This window comes from Micromesistius poutassou (assembly GCF_964030765.1).
Source record: "Micromesistius poutassou genome assembly, chromosome: 13".
Taxonomy (NCBI): Eukaryota; Metazoa; Chordata; class Actinopteri; order Gadiformes; family Gadidae; genus Micromesistius; species Micromesistius poutassou.
In genome coordinates, this window is record NC_140283.1 from 13,976,494 (window position 1) to 14,002,316 (window position 25,823).

A 25,823-nucleotide genomic window follows, 5' to 3' on the forward strand; every position below is an offset into this window, starting at 1 on the left:
GTTCCATAGGAGCAAGTGCATGGTGGGTTGTCAGAACTTTTCAAAACCCATGTCACACTCACTCGAGCCAGGGTCTACAGCCAATGGAAAACTACTTAAACTACTTAGCCGGTAGTAGGAGATTGTTTTCAACTGAATAACGGGATTTGAGGGGTTACTTAGGCCTATCCTTTGAAGAATATACTCACTGTGGTGTTCCTCGATGAAGCTCCACCATTGGCGGCCGCTGTCACCAACCGATGGCAATCCATACTGCACATAAATGGATATCACTTTGCGGCACCTTTACCATGCATAACGAACCTACAAACGAAATTTAAAAAACGGCTAAGAAAACATAATACATGACCTCAACTCGAAGGTTTATCCAAAAAACGCCATTGGCTGCTAATGGTCACTTTCGTAGCATAGCGATACATACGTTGAAACATGTAGGCCTACACATGTATATATTTTTTATAAATGTAGGCCTATATATTTATCAGCTTCTTGCCGAGTTGTTTTTTTAATAGGCATAATCACAGCAATAATGCTGTTGTATAAAATACAAATACTTCTGCACACGCAGTAGGCCTACGTATCCAGTGTAGGTGGTAGGCCTATCATGTTTTTGACGTTTTTGAGTGTTCAATCAAAATCACACAGATAAAACACCTAAGAAATGTTGGGTACGACTTTGACTCGACAATGCTAACAACCGGGGTGAAAATGACAAACCTGCTAAGGCGAATCACAATTTATATTCCGCAATACCGGATAAGGAAAACAGGACCAACGTGTGCGCTTTAAAAGTCGCGACAGGCGAAAGGTGAACATCAAGCGTTTATGAGCATAATGCACTGTGATTGGCTGTGAGCAAAGAGCAGAGACAAGAAAATGGGATTAACGATTAAACCACTCCAATTATCACTTGGTTTATTATTTTGGTTTGGGTTGTATGGCGATGTTAATGGGATAGACGCCACGGCATATCATATGGATAGAAAATGTTTGGGAGTAATAAGCGCCTGTGCGCCATCATATTTATCAAAACTTTGAAACCACACAGGAGTGGTAATAATGATCCTTAAGCGGCGATGCGCCATTTCTGAATTCATTGGGTGGTCTAGCTTTTTGGCCATTTAAAATTTGCCAGCAAGTTTCCAGCGGCAGATCTAGGAACTTTCACTTATAGGTGGCAATGGGTGGAAGGAGGTGGTTGTTTGTAGGTTGGCATAGAGAGGTGGAAAATAGATGATTCAGCCAATAAAGTAGCCTAGGCCTTAGGAATAGCCACGACTATGTTGGCTGCTTTTGAGAAAAAATGCCTGTTTAAATGATGATAATAATATTGAATGAAATGTACTATAAATATAATACTAATCTAAATACTATTGTATTTTCTGAGTGCGTAAATTGCTGTGGCAGGCCTTTTTGGGTAGCTTGGCAGATGCCAACCCCATGATTCGTGAATTAAGTTGCTTTGAATAGAGTATCAGCTATGATTAAATAGAAAATTGCACAATATTGGACGAAAAATATATGGCTAGAGAAAGAGACACATCATGCATTTGTCTAGGGTTTGTTCAGTACAAATATGGGCTTTTGCTCTTTAGTTGCATGCATTATGCTCATGGGCACCTTGGAAGATCAAGATAGTGTACCTGAAAATAAATAAAGGTGAGGGTCAAATGCAACAACATTTTTTTTTTTTTATAGAAAAATCTGTGGATTACAAAATGGAAACAATTGAAACACATTGAAAGTAAATGAAAAGTCATAGTAGAAAAAAACTTATATCATTGAATTCAATAATTAGTCATAGAGTTGTAAACATTTGGTCATAATTGGTCATTACTAGTATTCGATGTTGCTTTGAAGACACTAAAGTCAATACACATTCAGAGTAATGGCTCTATAAGAACAATATAAACTGAAACTTATTGATCCGTATCTTTTTTTAAATCACCCTAATGAAATACTTTTACCGCATATGGGAATAGTATTGTTAGTCTGGTGAAAATAAGTAGTCTGGGCCAGAGATGACTCACAAGCCACACAATATTAATCTCATCAGCAAATCAAAAAGAGAAAAAAGAAGCAAAGAGTGAAGCTACAGAGATATTCGTGGGGAAAGAGCGCCATCTAGTGAAGGCAGTTTAGAAAGGAGATGCATAGATATTAACTTTATCTATCTCAAATACTATTCACGTTTTTTGGGTGTATTTTTGGAATTGCATATTCCAGAGATATCAAGCAATGCCGTTGTTCATTGTCAACGGGACCGCAATCTACCATCATCATCTGCCACATCTTGTCCTTACTTGGACACACACACACACACACACATACACATACACACACTTTATTTGCACTTGGTTCCGTATCTTGCGATTGGCCCGGCGTCCCAACGCTTCAGGCCGGCGTTTTCTTCTTGCACTCCACGGAGCAGAACAGCTTGTCCTGCACCGCCATGAAGCGCTCTCCGATCAGACACTTGGAGCAGCCCGAGCACTGGAAGCACTGGGGCTGGGCGTGCCAGTGGTGGTCGCCGTACGACACGCGCTGGGCCTCTGGCTCCACTGGCTGCTGGCAGGACACGCACCGCTGGAACAAGAGGGGAGCCGGGGGTGGTGGGGGGGGGCTGGGTTAGAGACATGCTAGAAGCAGGACGTCCAGACAAGGCTCCGTCCATGTATAGATTTGTAAATTAATATTTGGAGTGGGGAGATAAGCTATCGATAAGGGTGTTTAGCTGCTCCTTAATGACTTAATGTCTGATTAACTAAGATAACGAGTAACTACCTTTACAGCTGAAAGGCTAGGATGGCTAGACACACAAAATCAGACACACTAAGCTATGGTATCATCACTGGACCAAGAAAAAAAAAAACACTCACAAAGTGAAATTAGCTCTCAGACATACATGTGCACACATACAGATAGAGACACACACACACATACCACGCTGTAGTTGTTCATGTAGCAGGGTTTGCAGACAGGCTTGTCCTTCTCCATGACGTAGGTCTCCCCAGCCAGCACACAGTCGCACTCAAAGCAACAGAAGTGCTTCAAGTGCCAGTTCTGATCCTCGGCCTGTGTGTACTCATTACTGAAGATCAGCTGTACATGCAAGACCACAAGAGACCAAACACACACAAAAATACACAGGGGAACACGAAACACAGAAACGCATACAAATACACACTCCACACACACACAGAAACACAAACACAGACACATAAAAATACACGGGGGAAACACACTCCACACACACACAAATACACAGGGGAAACAAACACAAAGGAAAAGAGTCAAACAATGACGGAAATCCTTGTAAAAATATGGACTAAAACTGCAGTCAAAAATTAACCATAACCCCAAACATAATTTCAACCTTAAATGGATGGACAACCGGATCTAAAAACCCATCACATAGGGATGCACCAACTACACACCTACCAAATATCAGTATTTGGTAGGTATTTAATATCAGTATCAATATTAGGAAAGTGTCAAAAGGTATATTAGAAGGATAATCCATAGACTGAAATAACATGAAATTGCAATGGATTTGTTCTAGCATGATTTTCTGATGCATAATGCACACCTTAATAACCCTTTATAACATGATCAGAAGTAAATAAGGTTTCTGTTGTCCCATCACTTTAAATGAACCCTATAGCATTCAATCCTAAACCTACAAAAACAAGGACTCTCCCTCCCAACCCACCTCATCACAGCCTCCACAGCGGGGCTTCTCGCTGTCGCCATAGTGACGGCCACAGTACAGCTTCCCCTTCTTCCAGAAGTAGATCATGTCCACCAGCAGCTCGCTGCACTTGCAGCAGACGAAGCAGGCCGGGTGCCACAGCCGGTCGTAGCCGGCGCGCTCGGCATACACCGCCGGCTCGCCGCGACGCATGGGCAGCTGGCAATGGCTGCATGACTGAGTGGTAGAGAGAGGTACAGAGAGAGAGAGAGGGGGGGGAGAGAGTGAGAAGGATGATTGACTGAAGGGCGGTTTTATTTTGAACTAGGAACCAAATCGAAAACATCATGGTGGTTTCCTGGGTCCGACTACTTATTTTGATGTGACACATTGCAATGTAATGTTCTGGAGGAAAATGGATGCGCTTCAAATATATGATTGAATATGAAATTCAAATCAATGGAGGCACACTACTTTTTTTTTTTAAGAACATTACTGCTCTGTTTGGTGTGGAAGAGAAACGGTCAGACAGGTTACTTACAAAGCTCTGCTCTGGTCCGGCCACGTCTCCTCCAGGGACGCCCATGGCTCCAGCCGCCGCAGCCCTGGCCATATCTCCCTGCCCAGAGCCTGGCTCTCCCTGCCCGGAGCCTGGTTCTCCCCACCCCGAGCCCCCCAGAGACCCAAACCCAGGAGCCCCATTGCCACCAGCACCTGGCCCATAAGCTGAAGCTGCGCCGGCTGGGACCCCGCGCACCCCAGTCCCATATCCAGCACCCACCCCGGGCCTGCCTGAGGCGCCCCCGGGCCCCGGATGGGCTGGTCCTGATCCGGCCCCTGAAGCAGCAGCTCCAACCCCTCCTGGCCCTCCTGGCCCTCCTGTCCCTCCGACCCCTCCTGGCCCTCCGACCCCTCCTGGCCCTCCGACCCCTCCGGCTGCTGACCGGAGCAGGGCCATTTCCTCGGGCAGCCGGACGTCGCCCATGCCCAGTGCATCGTCCTTGTACTTGCGGACATACTGCTCCATCTGCTTCACCTCGGCGGGGCTCAGCTCGTGGCACATGGTCGGGTCCTGGTCGTGCTCGGGCAGCTGGCAGGCCATCTGCTGCCGGCGGTATTCCGCGCCCTGGGACCCCTTCACGGGGCGCTTCTCCGGGGGCAGCAGCTCGATGTAGCGCACCGCCTGCGGGGGGAGGAGCGGAGGGGGGGTGGGGGGGGGGAGCCATGAGAACACAGGCAAGGGGAGTCACCCGGCGAGAGGAGAGGACTCGAGGGTGAGAGGTGCACTGGGCGAGGACGTTACAACAACATAGTTGGGAGATACGGTCACAGACTAAACATACATGGGAGTTTTCAGAGTCTTACTTGAATACCGCTGAAATATATCACACTAGTTAATGCCTGAAATGTGGGTGGAGAAGGAAAAGGCATCGGTGATGCAAACTAGTTAGATTGCCATATGGGATAACCATGGACCAATAATAACAACACAAAGTTAATGGGAAGTATAGGACACACACACACACACACACACACACACACACACACACACACACACACACACACACACACACACACACACACACACACACACACACACACACACACACACACACACACACACACACACACACACACACACACACACCTCCCCCTAGTGGCAGCCCTGGGGTCTTACCATGTATTTATTAGCCCCCGGGGGCGCCCACTCGTACGTCACGGCGGACGAGGTGCCGGCGTTCACCGGCACGGCCACGCCCTTCACCGGGGTGATGTTGACCTTGGCGGGGGGAGCGGGGGCCGGGGGCCGCCCAGACAGAGCCCGGCCGGGGGCTGTGGCGCCCGCCGCCCCAGCACCGGCGGAGCCTCCGAACGGGCCGGTAGCGGCGGGGGAGGGGGTGGAGGAGTATGAGGAGGAGGAGTAGGCGGAAGCGGGCGGTACCGCGGTGGCGCCGAAGCCGGGGGTTGTGGCGACCGCCGCCCCAGCACCGGTGGAGCCACCGAATGGGCCAGTAGCGGCGTTGGAGGAGGAGGAGGAGTAGTTGGACGCAGGCAGTGCCGTGGTGGCACCGAAGGCGGGACGCACCAGGGAAGAGGAGGCGGGGCTGAGCATGGAGACGGTCACCATGTTGCCCTTGTAGGTGGGGACGCCGTCCGTCTTGAGCTTGGCTATGAGGCCCGTGTACTTGGTGTCCTCGAACAGCTTGCCCACCTTCTTGCTCTCCTCCGACTCCATGCGCACGTTGTGGTCGGCCAGCCCACATTTGCAGTTGCGGCAGATCTTCCTGTGGATGAGAAAGACAGAAGAAGAAGAAGAGGGATGATGTTTCGAGGTTGGAGGGGAGGTAAGGAGTTGACGGTTCAGGGTTGTGTTGGTTGGTATTTGTGCATCACCCAGACATTGTGATGCTACACGATGATAGTTGTACCTTATTTTGTAACATCAGTCCATGACTTGTATATTCGTTGAAACTGTGCATGATATAAACCCCTGTATTCATTTAGTGTCTATAATATTATAATATTGTGAACTAGAGGGATGAGGCAGGGAAGCCGTTTAAATCTACCAGAGTCAAAAAGGAAGGGGACATTCTTGTGGGACTGTAGGCTCTCCAACTACTCTAACCTGCATGACTTTGGATGTGGGAGCAAACCAATGTCCCACCCTCTATGTAGGACTAGTAGTGGCACCCACTAGGCCACCTTTATAGACCACTCCCTCCCATTCAGTGTTCAACCACAAGGGGGAGTGCATGAGGCCTGCACACTGTTTTGCATGATGTCATGACCGGTTCAACCGGTCATGACATCATGTGCTCATTGTGGTACATTTTTATGATTAATCACAATTCACTTTAGGATCATTGTGTAAGTGTGAGTGTGAGCTTTTTCTGCCTCTATCATGTATGCAATTAAATTATCTTTGTAACTTTTCTGCAAGTATGGGCTTACCTTTGAGTAACACTTTAAAACTGCGATTTCTCTGTAAACATGATTCAAATATGAACAAATGTTCTCCAGTTAAAACCTGCGCATGTCCATAAATACTCAGAAGGTTATCCAGAACAATTAGATGGACCATGTTTGGTAAATAAAATAATTGTCTGACCATGGAAGAAGGTCAAAGAATATGGATTTACAATACTAATTTTAATACAATAATAAATACATTAAGAGTGAATATAGGCCCATTCTAGGGCTGGGCAATAATTAAATATTACAGTTTATCGTCTTTGAATGGTATGGTATGATCATAAAATAAGTATCAACTTATCTTGATCCCCAGTTTTAAAGAAAGTCTAAAGGATTACGATGAGAAAATATGACCTTAATTTATAAATGAGGTTTGAAACGTTATTGAGAAAGAGGGCTGTGTAGAGCTACATGTTAGGACAGGTTGTGTTATGTGTGTTGTGTTATGAGAGAGTGAGCGAGAGAGCGAGAGACACACATCTGTTAGCTTTCAATCCTGCCTGCAGTAGATTTTAGCCCTCTGATGCACAACCAAACCTGGATGCCTTTATCTGCCTGCTCCCCACTTCTTGGTTCTGATTATATGAAGGTCAGGACTGCAATCACACATATAAATGTAGATATGTAGCCGGTGTGTGCGTGAGTTCATGTGTATGTGTACTTGTATGTGTGTGACTAACCTCCAGAAGTGCAGCTCGAACCCCTCGCATTTCTCCTTGCACTTGAGGCAGGCCGCCCCGGCGCCAAAGTCATGGCCCAGGGTCATCTGGGGTTGGAGGAGGAGAGGAGATTAGATGAGTGACACATTCGATGGCCTCCATGCATAAAGCTGGCCTTCTTTTATAGCCTCATGGCCGGCAATCTTCTGTGACCTGTGTGCAGAGCCATTATTTCATATCACAATATCTTGCTTTTTCCAAAATACCAAATGTTAATAAATGTTATAATAATATAAACATAATATGGTGGCCAAATTTGACATCCTAAATATGGTTGTTTGGATGATTGGGTAGAGATGGTTTAATAATGAAATGTAAGATAACAGAATTGCTATCTCGCTATATAATTGCTTATAGTCTACAACACAGTAGTTCCTGGGTCTGTAGTTACTTTCTTGTGTTTGAAAAAGGACCCTGTGATGAGGCGTAGTTGGAAGAGTGCAAACCAACAGATTATTCATATTGACAGTTCTTGGCTCTGTGGACGCCTTCCTATCCTCCACCATCTGTATCAATCCCTGCTGGGGCAGATCCTGAGCCGTCCCAACTGATCGTAACCATAAATGGTCATGTATTCCATGATGTCTGTCTGGCCCCCCCCAACCCCCGTCTCCGCCGAGCTCCCCCTGTGTCTGAGGGAGTCCTTTTGACCCACATTTCGTCCACTACTGAGGAATGCCTCTTATGAGAGCATTCAGACCCCGTAAACGCACCCCCCCCCCCCCCCCCCCCTGTCAATAAAAACACAAAAATACTAATAATAAACTACCAGGACCCCAAAGAAAAAAACGTTATTTGCAAAACCGTGTGTAAAATGATCAAGAAGCTCGTATTTCCTCCTAGTTCCTATCAAGACTGAATGAGAAACGGTTAGCGATTCTCAGCACATGAAAGATGCTGGCCAGCTGCACCATTAGGTGATGACTATAAAACCTGAGCCAACACATTCTCCACACTCCCCCCCCCCCCCTGATTTTAATAGTGAATGTAATTTAAGGCTGACCTCTGAAGGAAGCATAATCTATGACGAGACAGCTTTGTTGAATCACTGCCATGTCTGCGAAGCATTTAAAACTGGAACTGCTCTGTATTCAAGAGTGGTTATACCCCACCAACCCCTCATGACTATATTCTCCTTTTCATTTGACAAAGCTTACACTCACTGCGCCTTTGTTTGCGTCCACCACGACAGCAAATCAACTAGAATATATAATTGTATGTGCTCATAAACAGTGGTTTTAAAACGCAGCACTAATCTTCTGGTGTTATTGCCACTGACTGTGACAGTCAATACAGAAGAAAATACCCATTAACCCTTTTAATGCAAATGTAAATGTTTGGATATCAGGAGATTGATGGAGTCGAACCAAGAAGCCTCTCTGGATGTTTTGTTCTTCCAAGGCAGAGTTTAAACTCAGTCCACTCCTCAAGGCAGGAGAGGGACCGCTGTGCAACAGTAGGAGGTTGTATGGTCACTAAAGTACAAAGAAATTATTCACAGTGCTACTAGTTGCATTGCATGCCACCAGAGTATGCTTACGATTCTTCAAATGACAACAAAAAGGGTTTTCATTGTAATGTGTACTTTTTCCCAAATTGCAGCAATCTTGCACGCTGTGTCTAATATACTGGTATACAGTTTTAAAAAGGACCTGCAGAGATCGGGTTCAAATTATAGTGGTTAGCGTCTGAGGTCTCCAACGACCAGAGGAGCCATGATGGACAAGCATTAAGCTCAGAGATTGCATAAACGTCACCATATTGAGCAAACAGTGAGACAGATGACTACAGACAGAAAATGAGTCAGAAGGGTGTGTGCGAACGTGTGCGTGTGCGTTCACTCTGAGCAGGAAAAGCATGAATACAATGGGACAACAAACTATATAAAAAAAAAACTAAAAAAAAACGCTATATTAAAAAAAAAACACTACAGCAAACGCTGTACAGTATCCTTCTCGCACTTCTTCATAGAAAAGCAAGACGCCTGTTTGTCTTCAGGAAAACTAAAGTGGCTATGATAACTATGAAAACACCATTTGCTGTTGCTAAAACAGTACGCTGTTAAAACAAATGACGGGTTTCATAGCGACCCTTAACCACTGCCTAATTTAACGAAAAGTAGTATGAGCTGCACTGCAGATAATGGCAGTCAAGTCGCGACTCCGGACATTCCGTTTATTGAATGAGGTAAAAAGACGCAACTGCTTTTCGAAAATGTTACATCATGAAGGTGAATTGAGGTGAATCTCTTTTCGATTTCAAAGTGTTTAACGCCACCTGCAACAACTGGCACCTCTCCCAGGGCGTCACCGGATCCGTGTATTATGAGGTCGGTCAGTGAAGGCGGGATACCCTACCTTTTTAACTTCTCTCTCGATCTCCATTCTTTCAGCTCGACGTCCGTAGCGAGTGGACCAAACACGGCGCTTATGTCGACGGTACTGTCAAGAAAATATGCAATGACACAAAACTTTAGGGATGACACACAGCCCAGATCCCACTCCGATTCCACTTCGGGCGTCCCGTCCGGTTCAATCTTCCTTCATGTGGGAGGGGCAGACTACTTCCGCCATTGGTGTTCTCTCAACTCCGGGCCAATAGAAAGTTAGATAGGGACAGTGGGGGGCCAATAAAATGGATGACAGCCAATCACCGTGTAGGAGGGGGAGTGTTCTGACGACTGAGGCCAACAAAGGCATGAGTGCAGTGGTTTGTGCTTTGAGGATAAGAAGACACACCTACAGAGCTGAGAGTGTGCGGGTCCGGTGTTTGACCTTTTGACTGCATGCACGTGAACATACTGTATTTAGGAATAGGATCCCCTCGTAGACCGCATGGAATATATATAAGTAATGAAAAAAACTCATGTTTGATATGTTCTGATCCGAATGGATCTCTGAAGCATTGGACACACACACACACACACACACACACACACACACACACACACACACACACACACACACACACACACACACTTAGACAAATTAACTTACACAGTAACACATGTGATTAATGATCTCACTGTTACCATATATATATATATATATATATATATATATTGCATGGAAACATGCCTGCACACACACACACACACACACACACACACATAGAGAGAGAGAGAGAGAGGTTTCCTGTTTGGCACCCTCTGCAGCACACACTGTCGACTGAGCAGTGACATTGCTCACTCCTGAGCCCGCTGCAGTGTCACCATCGTGGGGAAGGAAGTCAAGCAAGTGAGCAGGGATGCGGACCATGCAGTCATCCACTTCCTCTCCTTATCTTGTAGTGCACTCCCATACGTATACAGCTGTCTCACCCTGCCACCTCCATAGAGACCATAGAGGGGGACTGTAATTATTGTACTTCTGTATTTGCCCTTGAACACATGGGAGTCTATTCAGTAGTCTCTTGTTGGACATTGCCTGGCCCAAAGCAGCAGCACCACCCGTACAGATCCAGTTGATAGATGTCCTCAAAAGACAAGGCTTGATCCCCAGTTGTTAAACGCAGCAAGGTGAGCTTTCATCTTGTTTTTAGCGATGCATAGGTTCATTCATTCATGTTGATTTGTCGAAAATACCTGAAAGAAGATCCTATGGTGAGCAGCCTCAAAGTCAAGCTGTTTTATAATCATGTATGCAGTATAACATGGCCACCCAGGTCATCTATGTAGTAAAACAACAACATTCATATAGTGATGATAAATAAAAAAACGTATTGTATCGTATGTATTTTCTGTATCTAGGATGAAACATAAAGAATGAGGAGCATAAAGTATTAAGCAGTGATACTGTAACAGTTGGTGTTTTTTTATTAATGCACTAGGTCAATATTTAGAGATTTAATTTTTTTGTGTTTGAGAGCAGTCTTAAACAATATTTCCTTCTCCTAGACTGCTATTCAGAAAAAGCAAGCAGATGAGAAATAATCACTTGAGGCTGTCGTATCTTGTGATGAGATAACATTGCATGGACCAAATAATGAATAGGATGACTAGAGGACAAACATGCTGAATCAGAGGCCAGGCCATTACAGAGTAAACCAGACACCCTGTCATCTGTGGCCATAGAGTCTCCAAGTAAGCAAAGCCTGCTATTTGGAGCAATGGGAGTTTATGTGTGTGTGGGCGGGAGGAGGGGGGGGGGGGGGGGAGTTTAAGGTCATAGGGAGTTTTAGATTTATTTTTGAAAATTAACTTGACTTCCTGTGAAGTAAGAAGCAGAGAGCAGGTGTGGATTAATCAGTCCATATTATCTCTGGACTTTTTCCTATTGCATCACCAAGGCCTGCTTGAGCAGAAATATGGGCGGTGACAGCTCATATCAGCCATCTATAATGTTTGCTAGGCTCAAAAAAGGGAACAGTTATTTTTTTTAAATATTCAGAGACTAATTTATAATAATAATAAAATGTACTTAAATAATGCCAAATAAACACATAAATAAAGAAAATAAATGACATTCAATAAAAAAGAGTATTATCCAGCGCTGTGTGAAAGCTCCAGCTCTATCACCAACCTGCTGATAACTGTTTTAGCCTCATAATGACCACATGGTGTTTTTTTGACATGATACCATTTCCTGTTGGTGTCTTTGGCTGTGAACAGAAAAAAGGGAACTGATCTGATGAATTGTGTTATTTTCAGTTTAAGGCATTCAATAAAGGTGGACTTGGAAACAAAAAATAAATAAACCAACATAAGTAATAATCAGTAATCAAAGGAAGAGAAAAAAATGCATACTTTACATGTAAGCCTTAGGTAAAGTTTTTATATTTTTTGAATATAGATTATACCTTTATGGGTATTCAGCATATATGCACTCACGGTAATTGTAAAACGTTTCGGATGAAATTGTCCATCAAATTGCATATATATTTATATGATCCTATTGCAGTGTGACACAATACAGTAAAGTGGAGAGCACAGAAAATGTAAAAACTACCATATTAACACATGTAAAAAACAACACACAACCGGACAGAAAGTCACAACAATGAGGGCCGATGTGACCAGGGACAACGCGACTGATATGGACATGTTTTCCACACAGTGTCTGTGGGAACCAGAACAGCAGGTCCCGGGCCCTCGTCCCCCTTGAAGCAATTACCACGTCAGCCCGGCCCCCCTCCCTCCTCCCCACGCCCGGGGTTTAAAAGCCAGGGGCCCGCACCCAGGGGCCTCACTCTCGACTGCTACCATGAAGGTGCTGCTCGTGTTCGCCGCACTGTCGCTGGCGGTTCTCGCCAAGGATACCTTCGATGGGTGAGCGTGGGGTTATGTAGAAGAGAGAGAGAGAGAGAGAGAGAGAGAGTGTGAGTGAGTGAGTGAGTGAGTGAGTGAGTGAGAGAGAGAGAGAGAGAGAGAGAGAGAGAGAGAGAGAGAGAGAGAGAGAGAGAGAGAGAGAGAGAGAGAGAGAGTGAGGGAGAGAGAGAGAGTGAGATGGGTAATGCCATGCTCCGTGATATTACTTAAAAGCAATTACAAACTGCCCTGTGTGTGTGTGTGTGTGTGTGTGTGTGTGTGTGTGTGTGTGTGTGTGTTCACCAGGCACCAGGTGCTGCGCATGTCGGCCAAGGATGAGCTCCAGCTCTCCGCCCTCCGGGACCTGGAAGGCCTGGATCACCTGCAGGTCTCCCCCACTCACCCACTTACACAACCACACTCCGGGGCTTGTTGTTTCATGCAGACAGAAACACACAAGAGATCTGTTGTTAAGTACTCCATTAGGCCGGATTCATGGACCGGGAGTTACTGGTCCATGGGAGAAAATGTTGGAGCTCTGGTTGTGGTGCTGAACTGGGGATGTGTGATTGGGGTTTGAAGGAAAGCACAAGGTAGTTGGATAGGTATGGAGCATGTGAGTGGCCGAATGTTGTTTGGAGCCGGTTCTCTAACAAGAATATAAAAAAAAGGAGAAAATTGTTTTGAAAAACTGTGTTTTTAAAGCTCTAAAGTAAACAATACTCTACAGAAAATAAATAATATGGTAAATCTTCAATACATTATACACACACACACATACAACCACATCATCTCTTTTTGTGATGTTGTGGTGCGTTTTCATTTAATTGGAATTTATGACCAATCAACATGCTTCCTTATCTCACCGGTTAACCCCGCCCTCTTGACCTCTGAACTGTCAGCTGGACATCTGGAGGGGGACCAGTGATGTGAGCAGCCCTGTGGACATCAGGGTGCCCGCCTTCAGTCTGAGCACCGTCAAGGCCCACCTGGACTACTACGAGATCCAGTACTCGGTCATGATCCAGGACCTGCAGGTACTGACCCACACGACCACACATGAGAACAGTACAGATGTACAGTGTTGAGAGACCTAGTGGGAGGAGGTATGGGGGAGATGAGTTGGACGTCGTTTGATGTTTCAAGGGACTTATTGGTCTATAGACAGAGGAATTACACCTATACCGATCAGCTGTGAAAAATATTAAATTAAACTTAAAATATATATTGGGCTTAGTGTTACAAAATTTAACCAGGGCTAGGACGATGGTGGTATTATATTATGTAATATTCCTGGTGGTGACACGAGTTGTTTCTGAGAACCGTTAGAAACACAACTGCAGTGACTTATTTTAACCACTAGACGTCGCCAATTACTAAACACACAGAAGAAAAAAGGACCCTTATTGTTTTCATATTGTTAATAGTTGTACTATTACATACTTATGTTGGTGAAACACATTTGGACATGACGGTACGTAAAACACAAGATAAGTTTCCTTCAATTAGTCAGCGACATATGCTGTTCGTTCTCAGAACGCGTTGGATGAGGAAGCGGAGGAGATGGACTCAGCAACACGTGCTGTTCAGCCCAGAAACACCGACGCCTTCGACTACTCCAGATACCACACCCTCGAAGAGGCTCGTAACCAAATACCAGCATTCAAACTCTAACCAATTACAACATAATCAAAAGTCTCTAGGCCACGCTAGACATTTCTCTCATATATTATACCATAATAACATCTTTTTATTATAATAATAATACTCATACTAGGACTAATAATAAATGTTACATATGATGTAACGCAAAACACACCTTTTATTTTTTTTATTTTTAAAACATTTTAGTGACAGGGTTTGCATTGAAGAGATTTTATTTCACCATATACTTACAGGCTTTGTTTTCTTCAGATCTACAACTTCCAGGACATGCTGGTGAGGGAGAATCCCAGCCTGGTCAGCAGGATTGTGATTGGTCAAAGCTACGAGGGCCGCGCCATCAACGTGCTGAAGGTAAACCCACAGAATGTCACCCTGACCCTTGACTGAAATCCACCCGAGGCCAATGAAACGTTCCGTATGACTAGGTGCTCGATCTCACACTGCCTCTGGCCCTGTCTGCTTGAAAGTGTCCATCTACATAATGATAAACTCTCCTGTAGTTCAGCACCGGTGGGACCAATCGCCCTGCCATCTGGATCGACACTGGAATCCACTCCAGAGAATGGGTCACACAGGCCAGCGGAACCTGGTTTGCCAAAAATGTATGTGAATTAACTACACACTGGTACAGTTAAATTTCCATTCAATAATGTGACAAACGCTGAATTGCTGAATTGTAATGGAAATCACAAAAAGTCTAAATATGGCCCCGGTGTAAATAGTCTTTACGTATGTATATGTTTAGCCCTTCATGAAGGTTAACAGGCTAATGTTGGCTTCTCTAATGGTTAGATTGTGAGTACATACGGGAAGGACCCGTCCCTCACAGCCATCCTCGACAAGATGGACATCTTCCTGGAGATTGTGACTAACCCTGATGGTTTCGCCTACACTCACTCCAAGGCAAGTAGAGCTTGGATGCTACCACACACACACCAACACATTAACCCTAACCCTTACCCTAACCAACAACCGTCCCATCTGAACAGAACCGCATGTGGCGTAAAACCAGGAAGCCCAACGCCGGCACCTCCACCTGTGTTGGAGTGGATCCCAACAGGAACTGGGACGCCGGCTTTGGAGGTGGGTCCCCCTGGAATTCCCCTCGGTGCATTCACAGCTGTATATCAACGGCTCACGATATCACAACACATAATATATACAACCAGAGAATGGGTAACGGTCATGATTGTTTCTACCTGAACAATGTTGACCAGCATGCCTCAGCCTCCCTGCATCTCCCTCCTTCTCGTCATTCTGATGGTGGTTCTGATGTTTTGGCTCAGGTGCCGGTGCCAGTGGCAACCCCTGCTCTGAGACGTACCGTGGACCCAGAGCCAACTCTGAGTCTGAGGTCAAGTCCATCGTGGACTTTGTCAAGTCCCACGGCAACATCAAGGCCTTTGTGTCCATCCATTCCTACTCCCAGATGCTGCTATACCCCTACGGCTACACCAAGACCCCCGCCAAAGATCAGGTCGAGCTGGTGAGTTCAGGGCCAGGTCCTCCAGCTGTCTATCATCAGTGTTGGGGATAATGCACCAAGAAATGCGTCTTACATGAATGTTGTGGTAGTAAAGGAATCAAGACTTTAATTCCTGTACTATTTGGAAATATATAATGCAATGCAACTGTAATAAGGAGGCATTTCCCAGAAATAATCGGAAGATCATAACATTACTACAATTCTGAACAAACTATTGGCAATTGTAATTGTGAAATGTACAATGCTTTGATCCGACAGCACGAGCTGGCCAAGAAGGCCATCGCCAACCTGGCTTCCCTGTATGGCACTCGCTATCGCTATGGCAGCATCATCAACACCATCTGTAAGCTCCACCCACAATACACAATACAGATCTCACCATGCTTGCAATAGTGTCACTTTAATGAGGTAGGAAACATTCAAATGGTTCTGAATGAACCCTGACCCTTGTCATATGAATAGCATTAATGATTATTCAGCTGGACTGTGACAAAGAGGAGAATCTGACAGCAATCAGATAACAAAAACATTTTTAAGCATGAGTAGATCATTGTATTTATATTTAAATATGTATATATCATTTTAGACCAAGCCAGTGGCGGTACCATTGACTGGACCTACAACCAGGGCATCAAGTACTCTTACACCTTTGAGCTGAGAGACACCGGTCGCTACGGGTTCATCCTCCCAGCCAACCAGATCCTGCCCACCGCCAAGGAGACTTGGCTGGCTCTGATGACCATCATGGATCACACCAGCAAGAACCCCTACTAGGTGGCCTGCCAATAAATACTAGGGACTGTCTGTGGTGAAATGGATGTTCATTAAACAGCAATCTAATAAAATGCTGAACCTTGTTCATGACTTTCCATACATTTTTATTTAGAGGGATGTTAACGTCTAGTACTTTTCATGACGATGTTAACGACTAGTTACTTTTCCGTTCTGGTACTTAAAACTATTGAAAACATCACCATTAGCCCCATCTTAATATTGTGCTGAAAAGTTAATAAAGAAAGTCAGTGGACACGACAAATCAGTCCGTAGGCATGTTTATTTTTATTGTTCTCATCATCAGCTGTACAGTTACATTCTCATATCTCCAAGAACATGTTGACTCAATCTCAGGCAAACATTACAAGCAGTCTATAATCATTCATTCCTTGGTCTTTATACCAGAGCAGTGTTCAAAGCCAGAAAAGATCACAGGATTTTCAATGTAGGCAGAGATCTTTTAAAAGAGCATTATAAACACAGCTTCTATTTCACTCAACCATTCAATGTTCCCCCTCCAGGTTTACACGACTGTAAACGCAACAGTTAATGTTACAGGTGCCAAGTTGTTAGACATATTTGTTCTTAACTTAATAACAGGTTAGGGGGGAGAACCATTGAATGTTGACCGTATAAACCAGTAGGCATAGCCTTCTGGTGTAACCACAATGGATAGAGTTTGGCAGTTACACATTTCAGCCAAATTTATGTGAGCTTTTTAGGCGATCAATCAAGGCGTTTTCACTCCATTGATTGGCTATTGCTATAAAGGGAGTGGAAATTATTCAGGTTTCAAATCAATATATTTCTCACAACAAAACGGAATTGGCAAGCCAAGCTCTATCCATCGTCTCATTGTCAGACCACTCTCCGTTCCAATTCATATTGCAGCCAGATTTACAAAAAACCCTACCATCCTACAGAACTGTATAAGAGCTCAACCAAAAAAATAAAACGCTATCTTCGATGGATAATTACATACGAACAAGGAAAAATGGTGAATACGTGGTTCAGTGGCGATGTTCTTAAAAACAGGTGTAAGAAAAATATGGAGACTAATTTCTTCCATCTGCGTCTACGGCTTCAGCGCTACTGAACCCAGCTGGGCTGTTTGTAGGGCAGGAGAACAGCCACAAGAACTGTGACATTATAAAGCAAAGAATACAAAATATATATTTATATATTACTAGAGAACAATGGAGGCAAACTAAATTATTCAACGCGTTTTAGTTGCTTAAAGAGGGAAATACAACTGTAGAGGAAAAGCTTCATATGTTGCAGCAAAGCATTTATGGTAATGACATAATTTACAGTTCAAAATGCTAAAGCAATGGCAGGCTATTTTACAGATCTTACAAACCTTTAGACAATTCCATGTTGCCCCCTCCCAAAACGGTTCAAGCAGGATAATTTCCCTTCCAACAATAAGATAAGAACTAGCGGCAGAACACCACGTGTCAACCTGTCTCCACCTCGGATCACCCGCCGAGCTGTGGCTGTTTCCCCATCGTTCTGTCGAGCACCGCGTCGTCTGATCTGAGAGAACACAGCCTAACTACCATGACACTGGCTTTACTGTTAGCGGTGAACACTGTTCGTGTCACCGTGACTAAACAGGACAGGTGCTCGGACCAAACTAAACACTACAAAAATGATTAAAATGTTCACGATAAATCAAAAGAAAGAAAAAAGGTACAAAAAAAACCCAATAATTCTATTTACAAAGAACAAAAATTAAAAAAAAATGAGAATTTCTTGGTGATTAGTTGGAAAATACAGCCTTGAGCAACGAACAAGCATTAAAATGGAATAATGGGGTCTGACTTAAATCAGCATCAAAACGGTTGCAATTCTTCTCAAATTGTTATTCGGTCCATTACTCCCCTGGTCAATATTCCATTTTAGTTGGTCTTAAAAACAGGTTAACACCCTTCAGTTAACATTGATAATTTCCAATGAAACGAAACACGTTACAAACAGATCAATGATCACATTTCAAATGTCTTATTAGTGGCAAATGACTACTAATAAACAACAGACGTGTAAAGCTCCACCATCAGAGACTATCCACGGTGTCGCACTCAAGGCCGAACAAGGCAAGGCGAAATTGGATGAAAACAACCTAGCATTAACACGAACATATCTCCATGGCAAACTAGTAATTTAAGAAAAAAGTACTAGATCGTCAAAATTAAAATGGGAGAATTGTCGCTGGCCAGGGTTTAGGCAAGCATAAAATGAATCTTTCCATGATAAAAAACAAGGGAGAAACATCCTTCAGGGGCATGAAGAGGACCATTCTTTACCGTTTCATGGTATATTTTCCCAGTGAGAGATTGTGCCATCAGCGAAAACAAAAAGGATAGGAACGGGTTCAAGAACAATAAACAATTCATCTAGGGGTCTTGAATAAAGAGAACAAATGAATAAAGGGCACCTGTACGTGTGGACAGAAATGCAGCAACATGGGGCAGAATTGTGGGTGTTAATGAGCTGTGTCGATGTGTGCAGATCTTAGGTCACTTAGATATTTACAGATGTTAGTATGAGTCTTCCCTATTTTTGAAAATCCTTTTTTGCTCCAGCCGTTTGGGCAACAAAACACCCGTAGCATAGAGCAGACGAAAAATAAAGAATCAGTAACAATTGAATGTCAACCGGGTATCTGAGCTTCTATGGTAGATGAAGGCAAATGTGTGCATGTTTATGTGCCCAACCGTGTACCTGCCAATTTACACATGTTCATTCTGCATCCATCTGCGTGTGCATTGCCGCTGGTAGGGACGGGGCCTGCTCACCGATCCATCATGCTGAGGATCATCTCTGGGGTCAGGTCACCGTTAGCTGCTGCTGCCGCCGCAGCCGCAGCCTCCTCCTCATTGCCTTGCACCTCCACGGCCTCCACTTCCTCAGCCTCCAGACCCACGGCCTCCACTGTCAGCTCTGAGCCCTGCTCCAGAGTGGTGCCACTGGGGCCTTCGGCCTCCTCCTTCTTCACTATGATGTTCTCCACGGCTCCCGTGCTTTCATCTTCCACCTGGATGATGGCTGCCGCTGGGAGGAGCATTACAAGACTTATTAAAATAAATATATAGTAGTAAATCAACATTTAACTCTGGGAGGAATCTCGCCAGAACCTATACAGTATATACGATGCAGCAGTATATGATCGGTGTGCTGAGAGGCTTCTCACCAGAACAAATACCGTATATTGCACAGTAGTATACGATCACAGGGGTGTCTTACCTGTAGCAGCAGCCTTGGCGGCTACCCGGGGGGACTTGGTGGGTGTGGGTGCGGGTTTAGGAGCGTTCTTTGGTGGGCGTCCTCGTTTTCTCTTGACCGGTGGCTCCTCGGGTGCGGGAACAGGAACAGTGGCAGGGGCCTGGTCCAGCTCCATGGCTTCTTGCTCCTCCTCCTCCTGCAGCAGCACCTCCTCCTCCTCCTCATCAGCGTCCAACTCGTCATCGTCCTCGTCCAAGTCAGGGTCAGCGTGATCCTCGTCTTTAGAGGAAAGAAAAAACAAAATAAATTAGACCCGATTAAACGACCCGATAGTTATTGCATCTTCTGCATCTTCAATCTACATGCAAGCTATGGTTGGCGTCAGACAAAACCACAAGCCCCTAACTCACCGCTGTCCTCCTCCTCGTCTCGCCTGCTCCTCATCTTCCTCTTGCGGCCCCTCCTGCCTCTCTTTGGGGTGGGGGTTCCGTTCTCAGCATCGTCAATCTCACCGTTACAATTCTCAGAGTGGCGCGCCATTGTGTTCTGGACAGAACAGGACAGCAAAACATCAAACATTTGAAAGGCGTGGTGAGAGACCAAGACAACAAAAATAATTGGCCATTACAGCAGCCCACTTACCCGGCGTGTGAAAGACTTGCTACATTTAGGGCAGACGAAGGTGGTGGGAATAAAGTTGGGGTCATGGTAGCGCTTGAAGTGCATGTCCAGCAGCTGCTTCTGCCTGAAGGTCTTCTCACACTGGCTGCAGGCGTAGGGTTTCTCTCCTGTGTGTGTGCGGCGGTGCATCACCATGTGCCGCTCCTGTCGACAGCAGTAGTCACACATGTCACACTTGAAGCGCTTCTCGTTCTTGTGGGACTTCTGGTGCTGGATGAGGGCGTAGCGCTCGTGGAAGAGGGCATCACAGTAACGACACTTCTTGCCCGTCTCGATAAACGAGTGTTGCTTGCGCAGATGAACGCCTGGCCAGGAAGAGAGATAGAGGAGGGTGAGCATCTTGAAAAATAACAGAAAGGAAAAGCAAAAAGCAGAGTACAAAACCGGTGCCGTAAGGAGCAAACAGAAGTAACATAGCATTTTAATAAACATACCCAAGTCGCTCTTCCGGGCGATAACTGTGTCACAGTGGGGGCAATGGAACTTTGCGACGTTCTCAGTGTGTTTCTGCAGGATGTGCATCTTCATGGTGCCGCTCTGAGTGAAGCGAGCATGGCAGATGTAGCACTCGTATGGCTTTTCTCCTAGAGGGGGTAGGTATACAAACAGATTAACCACTAACCACCAACCACGTTGCACCCAGAAACCAATATCACCCACACAGCCCCGTTGAGAGGCCGAGGAGGTAAAAGGCGTACCAGAGTGGGTCCTCATGTGTCTCTTTAGCTTGTAGGTATCTCTGCTGGCGTAGCTGCACAGGCTGCACTGGAACGGACGCTCTCCAGTGTGGGAGCGGATGTGGCGCTTCAGCTTACTCACCTGGGTAGAATAAGGTAAAAGGTAATGAAGCTCTATATAGCACAGTTAGTCCCTGGAGGATTTGCACATACTTCATTGAGTAATCACGTTTTTGACCGCTGCACCACTTTGATATTCAACTCAAATTAACTCTTGGCTTGAGAATCAAGCAAGCAGTCTCTAGCATTTGGGTAACTAAAAACGGAGCTGGAGGAAGGTACCTCCACACTGGCATAGTCACACATGGAGCACTTGAAGGGCTTCTCGTGGGTGTGTTTGTAGCGACGATGGCGAACCAGCTCTCCACTGGTCACAAAGGCCATGTCACAGTCTGTGCATTTGTGAGGACGGGTTCCTGCAAGAGAAAAAAAACAAAACAATTTTGTTACTGGTCTTCTGGGCCTAATCCTTGTGCTTCTTCAGAGTCTGGGGAGGTTTTAAGAACTCCATGGTGTGAAGAGGGCATACCAGTGTGTGTGTTGAGGTGGTTGCGGAGCAGGGTGACCGTTCGGAAGGCTCTGCCACACAAGTGACATTTGTGGGGCCTTTCATCGGTGTGGCTCTTCATGTGTCGGTCCAGGTTTGAGCGACGAGGACAGGTGTAGCTGCAAAGCTCACACTGGAACGTCTTCTTCACACCTGCAGGACAAAAACAGTGCACTCATTGAAACCATCTTCAACAATTGGATTTATACTTTGTTACTTGGTCAATGGTTACTTTTTGTGTAGGATTTTAAAAAACACAAGCCAGGTTATATTTAAGTTGCTATTAAAACTGGCTACCAGCTGGGGGTGCTAGAGCTGCAATTTAGTTGACCATCAGTCCCTTACCCTTCTTCTTGATCTTGGTGGGTTTAGGCGGCTTAATGTTGCCCACCACTTTCTCAGCGTTGACTTCAGACAGAAGCCCTTCCTGCTGCTCCTCCTCAAAGTCATAAACACTGACGTCCATGTCCTTATCGCCCTCCGCGTAGCGCAGACGACTCTTTTTACCCTAGAAGAAGGACAACAAACAGCAGTCAATAATCAAATACGCACCATGATCAGAATTTGGATCCAGTCTGTGAATGTGAAGCTCATAAAGGTGATGTTTTACCATTACCTTCTTGGATTTCTTGATGGCTGCTGAGGGGGGCTGGTAGTCGGGATCTTTAGACCAGGCCGAGTCATCATTTTGGACCTGAGCAGGCTCATCCTCCCCTTCCAGGACTTGGGTCACTTCCTGTTCTTCCTCCTCCTCTTCCAAAGGATGGGTCTCCGTCCCCTCTTCCTCTTGCTCCACCGTCTCCACCTCTCCATTGGCTCCCACTTTCACCACCTGGTTGTAAACATGGAAGAATTAGATTATAACACATTACAATATGTGTTATTAATGTTCTGCCTTAAAGGGGCCTCAAAAACTGTACGTCCAAATTGCCTACATGACATGACTCGTGTTGGTGTACTGCAGATAAATTGAAGTGTGATCTAATGCAAGCAACGTTTCCATACCTGGAAGCCTTCTGGCAGTGGCAAGGTGTGGCAGATAACAGGGTCACCATCCTTAGGCATGGCAGTTGCGTCCACAAAGGTCCCCTGCTGCAGAGCCTCTACCGTGGAGGCAGAGACCGGAACCTGGACCAGCTGTAGCTCACCCAGGCCCAGAGCAGCTTGCTCCTCCATGTTCACCACCTAACACAAGACAGGACCCTTGGTTAGAAACAGTCTATATGCCCTCATCAGACAGCCACACAGATTCATTCCAGGCAATGCTCTGACCTGCAGGGTGATGATCTGTGTCTGGTCCACTGTCGTCACGGTTGCCTGATGGGCACCACCAGCTACCCCTCCACCTACAGCAGCTTCCATCACCTAAAAACAAAGCAGGTTGATTAGCCTGGATCCATGGCTAACATTAAATAAAATGCACTCGAGGTCTGTCGTGCACGTCACTGCTGTCGTTTACCTCCGTCTTCATCTGTAACAGGGCAGGATCCAGTGACTCCATCACCATCATCTCAACGCCTCCGCCCCCCTCTACAGCTACCCCAGCATCCATGAGCTGCTGCTGGGCCTGGACAGCATCCATCCCATCCCCTGGACCCAAAACAATACATTTAAGACTTATTTACAAAGAAGCCACACCATGTAACTAACTAAAATGTTATTTTCCAGAGAAGATCAAATAAAAAGTAAACAAGGATGAAACCGCCTGTCTACATAGACAACAAGTGTAAACCTGAAGTTTAAGAGTTATGGCGGTGTTTGTGCTGCTGAATCAAAATGTAGGCAGCTCCTGGTAGGCAGAAATTCCTCACCTTGATCCAGAACGATCCCGGTCTGTCCATCCACAACTCCGCCAGCCTCGGCTGCCTGCTGGAGCAGGTCTGCTACCATGTCCTCCTGGCTGTGGACACTCTGGATGGAGGGGTAGTCTTTGGTGGGGTCGTCCACAACCCCGACACCATCAGCCGCCCCCTGGTCCATGCTGGGTAGGCTCTGTGGGGTAGCGATATGGAAGACTTTAGTTTCCCAAATCGGTGGAGGGTATAAAATCACTTGGTTATACTGTAACTCACATGTATCCCCACAAATTCCCCATGTAGCTTAATGTAGCTAATGTTACATCCAACGGACAAAACATAAAATACAGTGTTGTACAGGTGCTCAGCCTTTTGTGTTTTACCTGGAAGAGCATGGAATAACTGAGTACTCTCATCTTTGTGAACATCTCCTGACAGAACCTCTGCAGCTGCTTGGCACAGAGAATCACATCTCTCGCTGCTCAATAACCTTTATCTCACAACTCAGCCTGATATTCCAGCTAGCCTCTCTCCCTTTTCTCACTGTCAGCCTGCCAGGGGAAGGAGGGATAATTCAGAGCACTGAATCAGCCACACATGTTCAGTGCATTAACCATGAACTAGAAATGAGGCCACATAACAATTATTAAGCTGTTAACTTAAAAATTGCAGTATAAATGTGATTATGGTTGTGTGAAGACGTGTGTGTTCAACTATAAAGCGAAGTTGCCCGAAGATTTTTTTATCTGGATTTAATAAACTGAAAATGTGCATATAAGGCCGCTTATTCTCTCAGGCCGCCTTCTTATATCAAGTGCCAATGGTGATTAATCAGGAAAGGGCCTCTAATAATTTATTTTAGACACATGATGGAGTAAGTTCGACAGCGACGGACCATTCATCCAATATATACACAAGTGGTCGCCTTCACACATTGCACATATAGTCGTATTTTTGTACCTCTCCAAGCCGAATCGTAGAGGGAGCTCTCTGCTGTTATACATCACTGTGTATGCCGTTCTAGGTGGCTTTAGATAGAGACAAGCGGGCAAACGGCGTAACAACAACTTGGGATTCCCACCGTGGTGGAACGAGGGGAGACAATGTTCCCTCGCGAGGATCTTGGCTGCGGGGCGCCGGGCAAAAACGACGGACAGAAACACGCGGAGGTTGCAGTAGTCACTTTGCTATAAATGCCTCGTCATCCTCCCGCGGTGGCCTGAATTTTTCCTCGTGCGCCATATGCTAGCCGCGGAGCTAATGTGATGCTACATGCGTCGCCGCCGCGTTTCGCTGTTTGAATGCATCCCATGGCGCGGTATAGATTGGCGCAACGGCAACATTGTGCTTTTGACTTGCAGTGGGGTTCGCTAAGTCCAACACTTGGGTGAAAAAGCGACGTCGACTCGTTATAACATGGACGCGGGAAGGTTAGGCCGTACCCTCGGGGCTAGGAGGGAAACCGCCTTGCTAACAGCGCTAACAGTGTTTGTTTTTAAATATTAACCCCAGTTCTTCCGTTTATAGTCGACTGCGCCACATCACGGTGTAGGGTAGTGTTATGTTGAATTTATTAGAGTGTGTGGATCAATGTCTGTGAAGCTTTACGTGGTTCTTGCTTCAACATTTCACCCGACAACGCGAGCGTTAGCCCGCTATGCTAACGCAGCCCGCCAGTTTCCATCTCGTCTCGGCAGTAAAAGACAGGAAACAAAGAGAGGAGCGAGAAAATGGACGCCCGGCCTAAACACTTAATTCACATTATTAGAGTTATCCGTCTGCCGTTTCAACGCGACCACAGCGGATACCGCTCCAATAAGACTGAGGTCAAACTCTATCGGCGAAACTTCTGTTATTTAAACGCATTTTGACGGGGATTTCAATAACGATAGAGGGAGACAAACACCCCCCGACAAGCCGCCCAGACCCGGAGCCCCATCGTGACACCTAGAGGCCGAATAAAGATCCTGCAAACTCCCCCTTCTCTGAAAAGTAGTAGTACTTTACCTCTTTTAAGTCTGTTTCTCCTCCCGGTGAACTCCACTGAAAGCGCAGAGACTGTGCTACAAAGTTGGCAGGGCAGATAAGAAATGCAACCTTCTCCGACGCTTCTTTTAATCCCTCTCCCGCTTTTGCAGAGTAGGCTCTGCCACAAAATGGCAGTTGGGAGCTCAGTGCGCCTGTGCGACCGCTGGGGGGTGGTGTCGAATCTAGTGCAGCCACCCTGATTGGCCAGGAGGGGCGCCCCGTTGGAATACATAGAAACCTTGAAACCAACCGGGAT

At 45.7% G+C, this 25,823-nt stretch overlaps 3 protein-coding genes across 3 annotated transcripts; 1 reads left to right on the plus strand and 2 right to left on the minus strand.

Moving 5' to 3' along the window:
• Positions 1-1,676: 1,676 nt before the first annotated feature.
• Positions 1,677-9,918, minus strand: tes (testis derived transcript (3 LIM domains)). Its single transcript, XM_084477938.1, has 7 exons — positions 9,741-9,918; positions 7,345-7,430; positions 5,370-5,976; positions 4,233-4,874; positions 3,713-3,928; positions 2,944-3,102; positions 1,677-2,586 (listed from the first exon to the last, which is right to left on the minus strand). The coding sequence occupies exons 1-7, from the start codon at positions 9,765-9,767 to the stop codon at positions 2,395-2,397; spliced, it is 1,929 nt and encodes a 642-aa protein (XP_084334064.1). The 5' UTR covers positions 9,768-9,918; the 3' UTR covers positions 1,677-2,394.
• An 833-nt stretch (positions 9,919-10,751) lies between these two features.
• On the plus strand, positions 10,752-16,623 carry cpa5 (carboxypeptidase A5). Its single transcript, XM_084477435.1, has 12 exons — positions 10,752-10,900; positions 12,438-12,649; positions 12,935-13,016; positions 13,531-13,665; positions 14,165-14,269; positions 14,543-14,644; positions 14,794-14,895; positions 15,086-15,196; positions 15,283-15,376; positions 15,580-15,779; positions 16,038-16,122; positions 16,366-16,623. The coding sequence occupies exons 2-12, from the start codon at positions 12,585-12,587 to the stop codon at positions 16,551-16,553; spliced, it is 1,269 nt and encodes a 422-aa protein (XP_084333561.1). The 5' UTR covers positions 10,752-10,900; positions 12,438-12,584; the 3' UTR covers positions 16,554-16,623.
• A 202-nt stretch (positions 16,624-16,825) lies between these two features.
• Positions 16,826-25,799, minus strand: LOC311357644 (transcriptional repressor CTCF-like; the record flags this gene model as incomplete). The annotated part of the gene is given in 16 exon segments (XM_084477655.1): positions 16,826-19,607; positions 19,800-20,057; positions 20,189-20,324; positions 20,421-20,764; positions 20,894-21,043; positions 21,158-21,278; positions 21,479-21,612; positions 21,726-21,896; positions 22,089-22,251; positions 22,360-22,575; positions 22,749-22,928; positions 23,016-23,108; positions 23,203-23,333; positions 23,555-23,735; positions 25,547-25,759; positions 25,761-25,799. Coding segments are annotated over 16 exon segments (2,790 nt in total). The 3' UTR covers positions 16,826-19,347.
• Positions 25,800-25,823: the final 24 nt, after the last annotated feature.